The following is an 18,069-nucleotide window of genomic DNA, read 5'->3' on the forward strand; positions in this document are numbered from 1 at the left end:
CTCTTAATGTTATGCAGTAGAGATAGCCTTGCTAAGGAGACAACACTCTCCTATCCTGCAAAAAATTCATGTTTATCCAGCCTTTTGCAGAACTTTTTCCTTAGCAGGAGATAAGACAAGAAACTCCTCAGCTGATATAAAAGGGGTGAATTAATTTCAACTTTGGATTTTACACTAACTGTAACTTTACCCAGATAAAGTAGTTACTCTCTCATCAGATTCTATAGTGATCGTAATGCAGATTTTTGAAAGCTGAAAGTATTTCCTTACACTATTTGACTTACAAATTCTTTGTTCTCCCTCTTTGTCCTTAAAAAGTTCTTTATATTATCTATATATTTTTCACAGATATGAAACGCATCCATTGAAATAATTCCAACAATTCATCGCATAGTTTTCAGAAGGTTTTAGGAGTAAAACTCAAAGGAAACTCCCTTGAACGTTTTGATTATGTCACTGAGCCTTTTGGTATATTCACTGTAAAATCACTGAGAAGTGTTTAGACATAGGAAACATTGTGATTGTCTGAGATATTTCAGTGTTACTACAGATTTCTCACTGCGTGGCATAATTTCAGTCATATGTAAAAAGCAAAAAAAAAAATCAGAACAGCAGGCAAAACAAGGAATGATGTGGCAAAACTGACATTAGGAAATTTTATTTTCTTTAAAATTCTTGCAAAGCATCAGAGGGCAGTATTGCATAGCCCAGACACTCAAAGCCTTTCAAGGGAAAAAAAAAAGGTGACAAACAAAACACAAAACCTTGAGTAAGAAAGCTAGGCTTGAAAAGCAGTTGTTTTCTTAAAGAAAAGAACACACTGGAAATAAGGGATCACAGGATCCACGCTGGAAATAAGGGATCAGCAGGATCAGTATGGGTATAATACTGTACCTAAAGTATTTCAACTTCCCACACAAAACCCTGTTCTTGGCTCTGCTACCAGGCAAGACATGCTGGGGGGGGTCCCCACAGGTTCTCTGGCCTAAAGACTCGGCTGTCTCTGTAAGCTGACAGTGAAGGAATTAGATGTCAAATGGAGCCCTATACAGGTCACTCTGCGGAAATGCTGTCTGGTGAACAATGCTCCCAGCACAGTTCCCAGCACGGTAAAACACTCAGCAGAGCAGCTTTCTTTCCATCTGTAGTACATGGCTTGATTGCTGCTCTTTGCTCTAGAAATGGGTGCATTATGTTTTCTTAATTGCTTGGATATACTCACACACTGACATCCCGAGTGAGGACCAGCATTATAGGACCAGAACAAGATCTCAGTTACACTAAATTTGGAAATGCAGTGGGGAGGAAAGGATTAACAAACACAGCTCACCCTTCTGCTCCTGGAGTCACCTGCTTCTCTCCTGCCAATTCAGGAGCATCGTCCTCTTCTGAAGACCCAGCGCTGGAAGATTCCTCATCACTGTCTGCAAGACAATACGCCCTTGGCCTGAAACTGAAACAATGCGATTTGCAGGTCAAATGTAATATTCTTAAATAGCTATTCATCATGTACAGCTTTAGCTGACATTACATGTATTTCTATTGGAGAGACCAAAATGTCCCCTCCTCTTTTTTATAAGCTATCTAAAAGAACAAAACCAAAACCACTCTGAAGTCAGTCTGTCAGAACTAGCTTCAAAACAGAAAATTTGTTTTCTCCAGTGGAATGCAGTCCTGCATAAAAGAGGATGGCAGGGGAATGGCTATTCTGCATATTCAAATCAAATGTGGAGGTTATTTGAAAATCATTTGAAAGCACCTCCATTGCTGCTTGTGGCTTTCCATGGAAGTTGAGCGGTATGTACGCTTGACAGGGTTTTTTTGTTTGTTCGTTTTTAAAACTCTGACAAAGACATGTTTTTAAGCTGAAAGGTGAGACCATGCAATTCTGCCTCCTACTAAAAGTAAACATAGGATTCCAACTTAAAACACCACCATCTACCAACTGAAACCCAGAATCCCTCAGAGAAGTTAACTGAGATGCTAACATATATACCGTATCTTCACAATGTCTGTGCCTTTCCTTCACAGCACTTTTAACACAAGTCAAGAAATTCCATTTTATCTACTCGTACATACATGCAGTTTTTGCAGCACAGACATATCTCCAGCAATGGTAACACATGCAAAGCATGAGAGAATCAGATCTTTGTCATCTGCCTCCAAAAGGCAGATGCACAACACTCACATGTGTTGTGCCTCCGGAGGCACAACACTCACATGGGCAGAGCAAAGTTGTCTAAAGCTATTGATTCACCTTACTGTAGCTACAGCGTGTGTCATCACTTACCAATTTCGTGTAGAAAAAAAGGCAATTTTATTAACAGAAGTAGTCTAACATAACCCTGGGAAGTAATATTTCTTAGATGTTCTGAAGAGATACTTTTGTCCCATACAAATTTAGGCCATAATTTCCATTTAGTATCTTTGTTGGAAATACTCCTTTCCCTACTATATTTGTAGGGAAATTGACCTTTGGGCTTGTGAATTTTTAAGCTCTTCTGACACAGTGAATGATATTTACAGGATTTAGGGTTTTGTTTTCTTTTTTCTGAAGACAGTCCAAGATGGAATAAGGCAAAGAATGTCATGGGGAGAAGAGGGGAAAGAAGTAAAGTAATAAAATCAAGTGCTGCTCATAGGGTACAAAATATCACACAGTAGTAACTAATTCCTAGACTTCAAGTATGGAATAATTTAGGTACACAACCACAGAAAAAAATTCAAATCTTTTAAACTGATTAAAATTAGGAAAGGATACAGTAAGTATGCTTCAGTATTAACAGATCCTCTACCGAATACAAGAGCTTGAAATAGTTACTCAACACAAGCTTCAAAAGCACATGGTTTTAGCCCTAGGGACTATAATATTCTACAGCTTGTTCAGAACACAGTTTATAGCTGCTTTTTTTTTTCTGTGTGTGTTTGTGTTCTTGGAAATTGATTTGAAACATTTAATAACCCCACACAGGGCATGGACTGAGGCTACTGTCTGCTATTCTGTACACAGAACAAAATGTTAGTTGCTGCATGAAGTCCTAATGCAAAAGGACAGTTCAAGTACAGCTCACAGGGCACAACACTTCTTCCTAACTGCCTATTTAAGAGCCGGAGCAGTAATCCCATGACCTCGCTACACTGAGGAATTTCCTACCCAGGCTATGGAATCAGAATTGTAAACCTCCTCTTCTTACCCAGAGATGCATTTTGTACCCCCAGAAGAATGAAACAGCACACCAAAGCGAACTGCCTCCCTGAGGACTCAGGGCGTGGTGGACGGTTCATGTCACTGGCCCAAATAGCAATGCTGGAGCTGTATCTCAGAGAGAAGTTCACATTTTTAGGTAAGATTCAAACTACACATTTTCTGCCTGGGTCTGACCTCACTTCACTTTCCTGTGCACATCATACCACCCAGTTCACAGCATGCCCAGTGTGTTCTCATGGCTCTTAAAGGTGTCACCTTCTTACAGGAAGGTGTTTTATTTGCCTAGGTAATGGAGCCCTCCGAAGTGCCTCCAAAAGCATGCACCGACTGGCCAAGACCACAAGATTTCCTCGCGTTAAACAAAGCAACAATAAATAAGCTTGAGTGAGATTTCAGGAGGTCTCTGCATACAATGGACCATTTATACGACACAAACATTGGCAGAAAAACACTTTGGAGCTACAGTATTGTTCCTGAGCAGATTGCACAATATTTTATGAATTGCCACTTGTCGTTTTGTTTTTACATGGTACAACATCGCAAAAAAGACTGATGGGGTAAGAAACTGTGGTAATTTTGGGTTAGCCTGCCTGCATTTGCCTAATCTCCAGCATAGTAGAACCTGCTACTGTATTAATTTTATAAAGTTGGCAATTAAATAGTTTTCCACCCTTTTTGAGCACTGCATTTTCCTGAGCACATGCAAGACAGCATTGTCAAACTGTAGAACAGCACACTTCACTTCTATTTCAAAGAGTAACGCAGCGGCAACGACAGAATGGACCGCAACATTGAACCATTTGTCTCGCTTTACACTGACATACCCAAGGACAGTGAAAACTCAGTACTGTTTCCCCCACCCTCCTCCTTCTGGATGAGTAGATGCCTGCCTTAGGTGAATTTGTGGTTACTGCATGTCAAGAGGTACTTTGTTCTAGGCTCTTGAGGGCTAGAAATGAGCATAAGCAACCAACACGCACCACTTACAGACAATACAATTGTGGATGCAAGTGCATGCGGAATAGTTTGATTTGTCACAGCAACTGTCAACTGATAATTAAAAAAGCTCATAAAATTAACACACTGGAAAGCATAGATGAGAATCAAACTGTTCTATACTTCTCAGAGTCTTTAATTTCTTTATAATATCCATTGTATTTGGGCGGGGGGGGGAAGGAAAACAAAACACAAAAACCAAAACAACCACAAAACAACAAAAAACCCAAACTAAAACAACCAACTAACCAAAAAAAATCTCAAACTAGAATATATTAGACTGCTTTTTATGTAAAGCTGGCATGGTACCTGGCCCTGAGCATTTGAAACATCACAGCCTTGCGCAGGGAGCAAGATGGTTAATGGCTATACCTTCAAGTAATTGGTTGCTTAGCTACAGACATTTACATTTGCATTGCTGGGGGCCTGTTGCTCAGCTAGAATCAAGCTGAATTTTAAATATTAAATCAATGCATTCACTAATTATTTCTGAGGCCATTCTTGCACTGAACAGATAAAAATACACCAAGAAAATCCTGAAGAGATGGGGGGAAAAAGCAAGAATTTGTTTTCTATAGACGTTTCCTTCTCTATCACCCATTTTTTGGGTGGACAAGATTAAAGGAATTTTTCAAAAATCAGACCTACCAATTATAACAATGTAAATTCAGAAATATTTATTTCAAGCAGTGACAACAAGAATCTAGGTCGATTTTAAATCCTATGAATTTCTACCAGTTATGAGATCATTCAGCCATTAGTTTTTTCACATTTATTTTCTTGTCACGACTGCACTGTAATATAGTGCTGCTTTAAGTATTACTTCAAGGTATCTCAGAATAAATCAGAGCTATGACACGAGTATACAAAGCATCTAGTATCTTAATTCTGACAGACCACAACATTTTATTAATATCTAAACAAATGGCCAGATTTAGAAAATATTTTCTTGATTTGGTGGCAGTGGTTGTACGCTAAATCAGAGACCACCTACAGTTCAGGGACTGCAGATTTCTTAAGTAGAAAGAGAATACAGTACAAAGAATCAACACCCCACAGCTGATGGGATGGATATTTGACAGGCATCACTCACCAGGTTAATACAAATGGACAGATTGATGAAATTCAAACATCATCATAAAAATGAGAGGGAAAGCATAAATACGAGTTAGGTAAGTTACAGTACATGCATTTTCTAATTGGTTCATCTATAAGGCATTTCACTTAGACATAGCAGGTAAATAGAAGTGGGATATGACAAAAACTGGAGACTAAAGCAGGGGTGTGATTATTCCCGTGATGCAATAAAGCTACTGAAAAAGTCTTTACACAACAATTACAGTCTATTTACTTTCCACAGTTGTTTACTATTACATGGTTTACAACTGTAGCTGTACCATGCTGTAGTAGCACATTACATGTGTCTATCTCCATACCGGCTTGTATCTCCAATACTCAAGTCTTACTGGCTAAGACCCCAAATCAAGCGTAAGACAAAACCAGACTTTAGTTAAGGATTTTAAAATGTTTTGTGACTAAAAATTATATATATTTAAAAACTGATTGTACTACAAAAGCCTTTTATTAAGATAATTATCAAGGGTGTAGTCAAACATTAAAGTTACACAGAAAGACCAAGCTCTATATTCACATGTATGCAACCTCCCCCACCTCCTTTCAATCTATTGCAAAGAAAATTTATCTTTTTCACTATAAAAGCTCATGTTTGACTCTGCTATTGCAATACCTTACCCTTCTTTGCCAATCTCTCCAACTTTAAGCGCTTCACCAAGCGGCTCTTTACCAAGTTTGGTCAGGTTCATCTTGGTCTCTAGGGTCATTAGAAAAGATCCATTGTAGGACATTTCCAAATCAATCCAAAGTCCTAAAATTAGCAATAACAAAAAAACCCATGTCACTTTAAGAAAAGTTACAATCACTTTATTTTAATGTCAAGCCAAAACTCGCTTAAAGAAGTCTATATACCACACTTTTTCAAAAAACTACTTTTCATCAACAGATTATGTCACTAATTCACAAATCATTAAAAACTTATCAAGGCATGTTTTCTGTTCACATTAAGCTTATGCAATGAAGTTCAGTGTTCAGATATGAATGAAAGCCATGCTGAAAGACAGCTCAGTGAACACAGCTTATGATCTGGAAAAAAAAAAGGAACATGATTTGTGCCCACATAAATTACTCAAGAGATCTGAATCAAGATAATCCATCAGGGATTCACTTCAAAACTACTACAGAACTGCTCCAAACCCAACAGTAACGGGGACACCCCTCTACATTACACTGTCCAAAGGAAGCAAAACTTGAAATGACAGAGCAATATTGCTTGTCACCCATCACAACCTGCAGACTCTTTTGCTTTCAACAATGGTGTATCGAAGAAATATGAAAAGGTTTGCTCAGTAACTCAGCTACAGGCATTCTTCTTATGACTCATAGCAAGTGGGATCATTACTTAGAACAATTCTCGACGTGTAGTATCAAGTGAAATCCTATTGTCTGGGCAACTTTTGCTTATTGCAGTCACCAAAATAATTGCCTTGGGAATAACTGCAAGACTGGATCCTGCCTTGTAAGTGACACCCAGGAGACCCACTGATTAAAAAAAGCTGTATGGTATTTGTGATCCAGAGATTAGAAATCAGATGCCACTAAGCATAGATGATGTATCTTCCTTTTCCAGACATTGCAGCTGCACACGATATGCGCTACCAGTATATGGTACATCAACTACTAAAGCATTCTACTTTTATTTACTTATTCGGAAGCAATTAACAGTAACAACTCTTTGGGTTTGATCGACGCACTTTTTCAGTTAAAGAATAACTGTTTTATCTTCTGCAAAAACGTATCAGAAGAATAGCATTGTCCCCAGTCCCACCCATTTATATTAACAGAAATACAGCTCCCAAAGACCAGGTCATGGATACACTGTAAGATTACACCTTGGAAGCAGTACTCGGGGCAAGCTGCTTCTTTATTAACCCGAATTATTCTTTTCCATTATACAGTTTTTCTAATGCTGTTCTAAAACAAAACACAAGAACTTAAACAGAAGCTTATATAGATTTTTCCTCTTTACAGTAACAAAGTAGCAGTAACATCATCAGAAACAAGAAAACAGCTAAACAGACCTTTGGCTAACCAGTGACTCAGCGTGCTTCAAATGTCAATGTTGTTTTAACAGTAGATCAAATTAAGCAAAGGATGCCATTACTGAGAAAGAAAATTCCTTCTGGCCAGAAAACGTTCATGCACATTTTCCGGAGGGAAAAAGGGAGGTAGGGAGGGGAGAGGGGGTGAAGAATTGGGCAGATGGTACAATTTATTCAGAGTTATCTGGTTGCCTAGCCTTGACAGAAGTACAGTGAATACTACAGCATATGCTGTCACCCAAATAGGACTGTACTAACAGAAACAAGATTCCCCACCCCCCCCCAACATTGTCTGTTAACAAATTTGGTTACTTAGAGGAGCCATATAATTTAAAAAAATATTTTCCTCATAATCAAGCAAGTTACAACAATTACAAATTCTACCACAAATGTTTGCTTGTCACAGTTCAACTGAACAAGGAACTGAAGGGGTTAATTGTTCTCACTGCTGTTGCTGGCTATTAACTGAAGCCAAGTGTTCAGCCCTCTCCTAAATCCCATCTCATGACTCAGAACTACGGTCTTTGGTTACAACTTAAGTTATGAGAACTGAGAAAGGAATTTAAAAAATGTTTAAATCTAGGCAAAGGCAAACACTCTGACAAGACGCCCAAAGCACATGTTCATTTAAAAAAAAAACACGAAACCACTTGGTGAATATCATACATTTAACAATTTTTAAAAGTTTTCACTTAGTTTTCTGTAACTCAGAACAAAATTTCTACCAAAGGTGAAGCCACTTTGCTGCTGGGAGCACTGGGGGATGTCACAGGTACTCTGGAGTACTTCCATGCAGGAAGCATATGACAAGCAGCAGCAATATGTTTTAGTTCCCCGAATACTGATTGCACATGAGCTTATTCCATCTAGTAAATTCTTATTTCTCTTAAAAGGCAGTTTTGTTTCTCATGACAACAAAACAATTTGCTCTTTTCAAACATATTTCATTTATAAAGCTCAGTGGAAAATACACTTTCAAGAAGTTGAGAGCAAAATACCCAGTGTTTTACATATAAGGCTTTTCCCCAAAGAGCTGCAAGTCTCAAGTGAGATACGGGCAAACAATAGCATTTGGATACAACAGGCAGCATTAGTTAACATGTTATGTATGTCCAAGAGAATTTTAATAATTCCCCAAAGTCTGTTTTGTTCACACTTTTATGAGGTTAGAGCTTACTAACCTTCTAATGCTTTTAGTCAGTGATTTGAGTGGCACAACATAAACATAAATTTCATTTAGTTCCTCCTAAATTTCACGCATCTGTTATTCTTGCAAAGGTCTGGTGATAACTCTTCATCTGAGTTACAGAAAAGCACTGTAGTAAGAGTAGTAGACAAATGAGTCTTACATCAAAACTACAGCTAAATAAACCTTAAAAAGACCAGGTCCAAACTATATAATATGAGCAAAGGTGAAGCCTAAATTGCTTCTAAGCAGACACTGGCTCGTTATCTAATACTGTGCACAGCTGAATTCTATCACAAATTCTCCATCATGGGGAACCACTGTTGCTTGACCTTTAAGAACAATTAGTAGGACTAAAATCCTGAAGAGACAAACCACCCCAGTGAACAGAAACCCCCCTCAAACCCACTGAGTTGAGCACTGCCATATCCTCCAACAAGCACTGCAAGAAAGGACATGGTACTACATACCTGCTGCGTGTTCAGTACCCTCATGCTCTGAGAAGATACTACATAAAGAAACACGATAGTCTGATCCTCTCTTAGAAACACTGTGCACAGGAGAGCTGGCAAAGATTGATCCTGTTACAATTTTCAGCTAGTTATCTGTTCAAACTTTGCTCTGTCCACGTTTGTTGTTACTGTTCAAACTTGCTACTGAAACTTGCTGAAGTTTGGCTCATTGCTGGTGTGCAATTAGGCTCCTAACAAGTATTGTAAATTCACTGAATTCCTACAATCTCACTACCAGTTTACTGCTTTTAGCACCATCTAGAAATTATTTTGGTATCTTCATCTAAGAGTTGAAAGAGCAGTTTAAAGCAAAAATAAGTTGTTTGCCATGCAATCCATAGCTGCACCACAACAGGTCCTCCAAGGAAATATTTCCCTTTAGACCAATTAGAAACTTCTCCACCTTGAGTTAAATAATTCTCTTTCACTTCTCCAGCCTAGAGTAACAATATGGTAACTAAAGCAGTGAATGGAGAGAGGAGACAAGTTAAGAAACCCTTAATAAACTCAGAAACAATTCAAAATTAAAAACTGCTCTGATTACATGTCTTAGAAGACGCAAACTCCTCTCCTCATCATGTAGAGCAAATACCTTTCAGGCTAAAAAACATTAAGCCAAGTTTTTCCTTTTTTTGAAACTACTTAAGTGACAAGGGTATCCTCAAATATACTCCATATGCAAGCCAGAAAGAAAAGAAAAAAACCACTTCTGATTCATAAAGCAGCAGTATGAAAGTCATTCAGCTTAAATAAATATCCATATTTAATATTAAGGACATAAATTAATTCTGTACTTTGAAGTTTCTTTCCAAAGCAACACTATATTCTTTCCTGAGTTATCACAATTATATTTTGTAAATCACTGTTTTCAGAACACGGCAACTTTTCTTGGAGAGAGCCAAATCTGGTTTTCGCTACGGTACAGAATCAGATCTATCTTGAGGGGATGTGCATTGCTCTCAGTAATCCATGACAGAGTATCAGATACAGGCCTGCACCTCTGTCGCATGCAAATTTTAGTTTAGTTCAGTAATTATTTCCAATGGAAAGACATGATCATGTTTCCATAACTATAAGGTTATGTTTATACCAAGCCTGATGCTACTACTACTGGAGACAGAGACCACTCAGTATCTCCTCAGAATAAGCTCTTATTAAGTGTACCTTCCTCCCATTAAAACACCCACGAGATAAACAGATCAAAATTCTGTTCTCCACAGGTACAAAGGCAAAACCAGAAGAGTAAGCATGTATTTTACCTCTGTGATCAACAGAAGGTTTGAAGGCTTGAAGGATCTTCGGCACTGCTATCCCCATGTCAAGCTCAGTCAGAGTTAGCTCATTCATGAAGTACGGCAGCTAAAAGGATAGAATGTAAAAATCAAATCCGTGCTATTGGAAACATCATTGTTTCCTGAGAGAAGAAAGGCCACTGAACTTAAGGAATGGATTGAGCTGAAAAGCCACCAGTGAAAGAACACAAATATGATTACACAAATTTCTTCTAATTCTAGGATTTCACAGTTATCAGTTTCAAAATAATATTTTAGGGAGAGATTCAGCATCTGAACTTGGAATGTATTTAAAACTAGCTGAAGTTCAGATGCTGACCTTAAATGTCCAGCATGCTTTTCAGTCAAAGCATATAAAAAGCTCAAGAGTGAAGTATAAATCCTGTTTTACTGTGAACAAGAATCAAAGACTTTGAATTTTAAATTCAGTCACATATTCTATAGTTGCAGTTATATCAATGTCTCAGCTATTTTTACCTTTGGCAAATTCTTTCACAGCACATTAGCTTTTAAATCTGTATCATAATTTTAGTATAACAGGCAAGGAATCACAATGATTTGGGTGTCTATTTAATGGAAATATTTCTGATTGATAGAAATTTTCTCTCCTGTGAACAGATAGTGCTTTAACCTATCAAAAATACATCCATCCCCCATCCCCAGTCTTTCCCTTAAACTGTTTCCAATGAGATGTCTGGGTACCCTGCTGTCACAATTGTGGAAACAGCCAGGGCAGAATTAGGTTGCCGCTTATTTCCCAAACCGCAAGCAACACTATCTCACAGCTGGTGCTGGCAGCTCTATTTCAGAGCTTTTGTAAGCAAGACTACATCTTCCTTTGGCTTTAGGAACAGGCGAACTCCTCCCCAAACACCAGGAGCTAAACAGCCCTGTGATTAACTACTGCTGTTCAGAAGTTACAGAATGCAAAAGGAAGATCCAGAAGTCATGCAGCGGCCTCACTCCTCCCTTCGCCCTTTGAGCTTAAGCAGTTGATGCACAATTACATCCCATCACCCCACAGACAGCTCTCTTCCTCACTGTTACTCCCACTGAGCTCTCCAGCAAGCAGTGTACCTCTGAAGTTAATAGGAACACATTAGAATTGTGGTTCCCTGATCTCCTCCATCTTAAAGGCAATCTATTATTTCCCAAAGCAGGTTTCATGACTTAGAACCAGTTCTATTTATCCCGGAAGTAAATACAATAATACTTCTACCTTTTACATAAAAAATTCACAGACACAAATAGTTAATTCAGCTGTAGATTATTTGAAACTGAAGCAGCAAAGTTAACATGTTGAGATCCGACAGTGAAACAGATAGCAAAACTGAACTGGAAATCTGCATCACATTTATTTACTTGTCTTTTACATACAAATGTGAAATAAGCATTTCTTCTACTGTTTTAAACTCTGTGTGTTTATTTGTGGAATGTGTAGTGCAAGTCTCCAGATTAGTTACCTTTATTTTGCTAAGTTTCATTTGGATCTTCTTTGACACTAGATCAGACCAATACTTTTCTCCTAAAAAATCCCAAAATATTCTTCCAAGCAAAGCATTCACCCAGGCTTCCTGTTCTTCTTCATCTTCCACATGGGCATCTGGTAACTGAAAACACAGAGCAGGTTATTCAGCTCTATAAATTCTAGAAACTAAAGGTCAGAAAAGGCCTCATTTACATCAGAAAGTTCAGTGTTATAGCCCAGCTTAGCTAAGGACGCTAAATGCTCCACACAGACAGCAGCTTTACAACAGCATCAGCTGGCCTGACATGAGCTTTCTTGTCATCATCCTGACATGCAACATAGTGAATGAGACTGAATAGATAGATTCACCTCTGGCAATGAAATGAGAAAGTTGTATGTAACTTAACCTCTGGCAGAAAAAGCAGATAAACCCAGAGTAGGCAGACTTAGAAATGTGCCTGTAGTAAAGACACTCTGTCTTCCCAGTAAGATCTAGAACAGCTACCCTACTCTTCTTTTGTTTTATCAAAAAATAGGAAAGCAAGACCCAATCTTACGTCCTAAAATCCAGTTCAGAAACATCACAAATAGATGATAAACAAATGCAGAACAGGGAAACAAATTCTTCCTTCCAGTGCTTGTATATAGGATTCAGGAAACCGTATTGTTCCTTCTGCTGCATTGAAGATTTTGTTTACAGTCCAAGAGGATTATGGCTTGGTCTCAAAACACTTGGAGATACACGTTCAGATGTTGCATCACTGACTATAGACATGAAAGCAAAGGCAGCTGAAATAATTTTGGGTGTGTACATGCTATCATGTATTTCATTTAAACCAGGAGATTACCGTCAAGGAAAGACAACGTACCTAATGCCTTTCAACTGCCTGCAATGAAAGGAGAATTTGCCTCTCATTATTAGAGGCAGAAATCCTGAAGCCAGCAGAAAAACAGTGCTTTCTAAGAGGAGTCAGGTAGATGCTACCATTCTGAACATAATTTCTTGGCAACAACTGCTCCCAATGGCTGCAGCCCCACGCAGGCAGAATTGCTGGGTTAGTAGCTTCTGCTGTGACGCAAGTCTCCTGCCAGCACTGTTGATCTATTTATAGAATGATTTCTGACACGTGCCAGATTCAGCAGCTAACTCATCACTGCTTCAGGGGTTGTCGGGGGCTAGAATATCTTTTTTTCCTGGGGGAACAAACGATGTGTTTATTTGTACGCTATACCATGGCTTCCTATTCCTTTCTAAATATTCTACATTTCTAAATGTTGCATCTGGCAACAAAGATGCATGACATGAATAACACCTTTTAAATGAATGTTGATCATACTTAAAATTAAGGATCAATTTATTAAGAGTGTCATACTTAATATCAAGGTTCTGTTTATTAAGAGTGATTCAAATGCAGTCCAAGAGGCCAAAGGATTAGTCGGAGCTATAGACATTGTTCACTATTATGCTGCTATGTACTACACAATACCAACACATCAGCCATTTAGTGTTGCTTTAAAAGACATTTAAAAAATGAAAACCATACAATCCATCCATCCATGCCTTATGTCTTTTTGAGCAAGGCTGTCCAAATCAAGCTGTAGCCTATAGAATTCCACTTCTGTCCCTCCACCAACCCAAGCAGCAGGTACAATGCAGTCAAAACTGCACCACTATTGTCAAAGCCACAGCCAGAGGACCAGATACACACTAAAGGCACGTTCCTAACCCTATTCATGGCAACAGGGCCAGGACATCACCCTTGAGAAGAACTGAAGAGGTTAAACATTTTCTGAAACATGCAACAGAAAAACAGTTCTCAGGGACAAGACAAAAAGCATTGCTTCATGTGATCCATAGTGCATGAGCGAAGCCAAACGTGGGGCTGAAAATAGCTTTTATAGTGTAATATCTGCACTGAAAACCTGCTACAAACAGCATCCACAATGAGCAGAAAACGAAGATCAATTTTACTACCAAGTACTAAAAATTCCGCTTGAATTGTTTCAACAAGCCAGGACCTCAAAAATGTGCTTTTAGCTCAATCTACTTTAGAATAAACACAGAAAAAAAAAACTTTTACTACTATGAGGGAGTGAGGTTTGTGGAATTTTGTTTGATTGTTTGTTTGTTCTAATCTTAAACATAATATGTAAGTTCTTTTGGGACCAATGGTTTTTAGGGCACACCTGTGCATTCCTAATGAAGACAATCTACAGCCATATTGCCTTCAGCTCTACAATCTTTTAGGTACAAGACACTGCAAAGGCTAGAAAAAACCAGCGATGTTCCTGGGTGATAAGAAATCAAACCTGCATGTTACATTAAGAAGAAACGGGTCAACAGGGAACTGGCAAGCATGAAAACCCACAGTGACTTTACATAAAGTTTAGGTCCAACCTGTAGTTAAATAAATTAATTTTTCTTTCTATATAACTAATTTTTAAAGTAGTAGTTAAGGTAAAATACGTCACCACTTCTGATGCATCTTTTTGGGAGAAAAGTATTACCTTTTTCACAGCTGTAGGGCTGCTATCTGCACTGAGGACTGGACTACCTGAAGGGCTTTTCTTTTCATGTGGAACACACTTTGCCATATAAATACTGTAGTCCAGAAGCATTTTCTGACGCACGTGGCCAGCCAGATCCTTGTGCTTTGGCTGGGTTGCAATTTCTTCTGTGCTTCCCTTGCTGCTGCTTCGGCTGTGCGTGAGAACCCCAGATTGGCTGTCGGTTCTACTGTGTGTTGGCAATATCCCTAAATTAAAAGAAATAATACCTGTTTAACAGAAAAGGAACCTCACAATCAAATAGCAGAGTGTATGATCAAACACTTAAAGGAACAAAATTAGCTTCCAGATATAATTTATTCTGAAAAAAGACCATTCAGAGTAGTGCTTTCTCATTTTGAAGGGTAAAAGTAAATTCCACTACCGTGGGCTTAGGTGGTCCTAAACCCAAATTAGTCAAAATCTGGTACGATTCAGCACTCAGCAGGATGTGAGACTGGAAAACTCACCTGATCAATAGCATATTTAATGATGGACGCTCACATATGTATAACATACTGCAGCCCTGCTGGGGAATGCCTAAAATCAGTCAGGTGATTAAAATGTACCTATAACTAAACTTCTTTTTCTTGAATTTAATTATAGGCTGTTACAATTTAAAGGACTGTCAAAAGCATGTAGCTATTAGAATTTTAATTAGTCATTAATTCTGCATCTGCTTTTCAAGAAGTTATGTGCCAGAAACGATGATGCTAAGCAATTTTTAAAAGGCTTTTTCAGAGAAGACAGAAAAGCATGAGTCATTTAAATTTAAAATCATATCAGAGGACAGTTTTAAATTAATATTTCAAACATTTGATTAATACTGTAGACTAACATGTTTATTGGTTCAGATATATATCTTAGCGCAGGACTTTTTATTTAAACACAAAAATGTGTTTCCTTGTGACATTAACTCATGAGAAAGCTCTTTAGTCTTTACAGAAGACTGATGTGGAAGGAAAAATGGAGGAGGAAGAATGGGTAATACAGTAAGAATAGTTGATGGCATAAAGCCAAGCATATAGCCAAGAGAGGAAAAGGCAAGGTGGAAAGGTGGGAATGAGAGGCCAAGATAAGGAGCAGAAGAGTGTCTTTAGTATTATTTGTCTGTAAAGATCACTATGGCTCCACAGTTGCTATAACTACCACTGGGGAAACATAACTTTGGTTTATTTCTTTTAACACACACTTTTACTAGAATACAAAATTTGCATACCTGACTTGCTCCCACATAAGCTGGATGGCTTCTTTCCTTCAGATTTCATCCTGGACGCGAGAAGAAACCTTCTGAACCATTCCTCCTTCTCCCTACCTGTCCTTCCAAAGAGATAAAGCACTTGATCCTTTTGGCTAGTGGACTTTGCTCCATCCTGAGGTTTCTTGGATTCTTCATTGTTTAAGTCCACTTTTTCAGCAGGTAATTTTTCCTCTGTATTCTCTTTATCAGTCTGGGCCTTTGCCATAAAGTCATCCTGTCTAGCAAGTTCAATGCAAATAGGGTACTTCTTATTCCAAATCCGTTTTCGTGCCAAACTCTTAGGAACCAGGGAAATCTGAAGGATAAATGAAAGCGTTAATTTAACGTACTTTTCAGTTGTATCTTCTATGCTTCTCTAGTCACATAAAAGAACATAAGAACATGAGAGATACAGATCCTACATTGGATCTGCTGGGTGTAACTGACTCGGCTGGTTGTTGTCCAATCCACTGCTGTCACTAGGTCTTTGGTGAGCCATAGCCTTGGAACTAAAACGAGTACCATTCAAGTAGCTTAGACATCTACAATCATGTGGAGAAACTCAGTTTTCATTTAAAAGATCTTATTCTCATAGTTATGGAGAAAAAAAAATAGAAAAAAACAAGAACCTTATTTCTGTGACCACAGAGTAGGTAATGAGAATGTAAACTGAGTTTTAAAACTCAACTTTTCAGGCCTACCTCATGAAATTGAATGTTTGAAGCAGAAAATAGTCACATCAAGTATGTAAGCATCAAGGAATAAAAGTTATTTTATTCCTTTATATAAATTATATTCTAAATTCAGTACATTCAGAGAGAACTGAGACAATGAAAGTGATGAGAAGAATAATAAGAGTTAAAAATTCTAATATAGGGGCTGAATTTACCGGAATTCTCCAAAAACTGTGGGTAAATACCTTGGAGAACAGTCATAATTTGCTTATTATATTCAGGGCAGCCAGCACTTTTGCAACCAACTGGGGGTGGAGGGAGCGGGAAGTACTGGAAATTTTTCTAAGATACCATGGAGGACAACTGTCAGTCAAGTGCTCTTGTAGCACGTGATAAGCCTTGCTTGTCTTCATGATGGGAAAACCTGCACCAGGCAGGAATCTAAGTTTTTGCTTTATCTTTTCCACCTTCTTCCTTCAATGGAAAGCAGAGCTGACAGCAACTCCTGTCCCATACCGATTCAGGAAAACAAAGGGAGGTTTTCCTCACTGTCGCCTTGGCCGCTCTCTCCCTCCAACTCCCACAGTCAACTGAAGCATAGTTTCCTCCTACATCTGTACTGCCGAGGCCCTCTATTGATGCAGCACATTAAAAAAATCCATTCTTTTAATAATGGGGTATCGATGTATTACTTAATACAAAGCCAATGGAATCAACTTCACATGGCAACTCTTCACAGATTTGAGGGAGGCAAATAACATGTAGAAGAACTGTCCCAGCATTATTCTTGATGCACTCTTCCAACTGCAAAAATTTCATTCCCCAGACACTGGCTATCAACAGCGAGTCCTGTCTGTTCCAGCCACCTCTTGCTCTCCTCTTTTATATCCCTATACAATGTAGGTTCCCCCCATTCCAGTGAAATGCAAGTATTGTCTGAATGGCCTTGGGATAGAGACAACCACCAGATTATGCATTTTGGCATAAACTTCAGAACAGTCGCGCAGTAATCTAATGTATGGGGAACAATTCTCTAAAGTCCCATGTGTTAACTTCTGCTTTGAACTGACAGAGGAAACTCATGCTTTTCCTTTACTGTGTAAATACGTAATCTTTTTTCTAAATCCTGCTCAATATTCCTCCCCAGCACAATCTTTTGCAAGTTAGTCACGACAACAGTTTTGTTTACATAATGACAGCACATGAAACTAGAGGACCAAAAAACAGCTAAAAATAAGTTTCAAAGTATTCTTTGTTAAAATCAGATATAAGTGAGGCACACTCACCTTGCTTTCTGTAAGTTCATAAATTTTCTGGCTGACATATGTGACTTCAGGCTTTGGCTCATTGTACACAGCCCTTCTAGAAATATTTTTATTGGGTTTTGAAAGTCTTAAGGTGCTTCCTTCGAGTCGCACATAGACAGAGTGAGTCAACGTAGCATGGTATGTTTCTGGATCATAATTATAAATTTCATTCATCCATCCCTAGAGAAGAAAACAGTTGTTAACAGGCTTTTAAAAGCTCCTGGAAAACCAAGTACAGCGCATACATCAAAGTTTTAAATAATTATTCAAGCTTTTGCCAAAGTTATGTCACTTATTGTCCAGACACAACAAAGCAGTAAATGCCCTAAATGAGGTAGCACCAAACTGATGGAGCATGAGATGAGCACTGCATCCCAAGCACACAATTTGTTTTTCCAAGTAAATAATTTTTATGTAGTGCAATGCCCTTCTACCTCATCTTCATGAAATGCTGTGAGATCTG

General features: G+C 38.3%; 1 protein-coding gene across 2 annotated transcripts in view; it reads right to left on the minus strand.

Moving 5' to 3' along the window:
• The window catches only part of TEX2 (testis expressed 2), a 61,251-nt gene that overhangs the window by 4,160 nt on the left and 39,022 nt on the right, over window positions 1-18,069 (minus strand). For both annotated transcript variants that reach the window (XM_064467000.1, XM_064466999.1), the window contains exons 3-9: window positions 17,586-17,786; window positions 15,605-15,941; window positions 14,347-14,594; window positions 11,834-11,980; window positions 10,338-10,437; window positions 5,957-6,089; window positions 1,331-1,453 (exon numbers count right to left, since the gene is read on the minus strand). In XM_064467000.1, the coding sequence (XP_064323070.1) occupies window positions 1,331-1,453; window positions 5,957-6,089; window positions 10,338-10,437; window positions 11,834-11,980; window positions 14,347-14,594; window positions 15,605-15,941; window positions 17,586-17,786 (1,289 nt within the window). The remainder of the gene's footprint in view (window positions 1-1,330; window positions 1,454-5,956; window positions 6,090-10,337; window positions 10,438-11,833; window positions 11,981-14,346; window positions 14,595-15,604; window positions 15,942-17,585; window positions 17,787-18,069) is intronic.

Source organism: Phalacrocorax carbo, chromosome 16 (assembly GCF_963921805.1).
Source record: "Phalacrocorax carbo chromosome 16, bPhaCar2.1, whole genome shotgun sequence".
Classification (NCBI taxonomy): domain Eukaryota; kingdom Metazoa; phylum Chordata; class Aves; order Suliformes; family Phalacrocoracidae; genus Phalacrocorax; species Phalacrocorax carbo.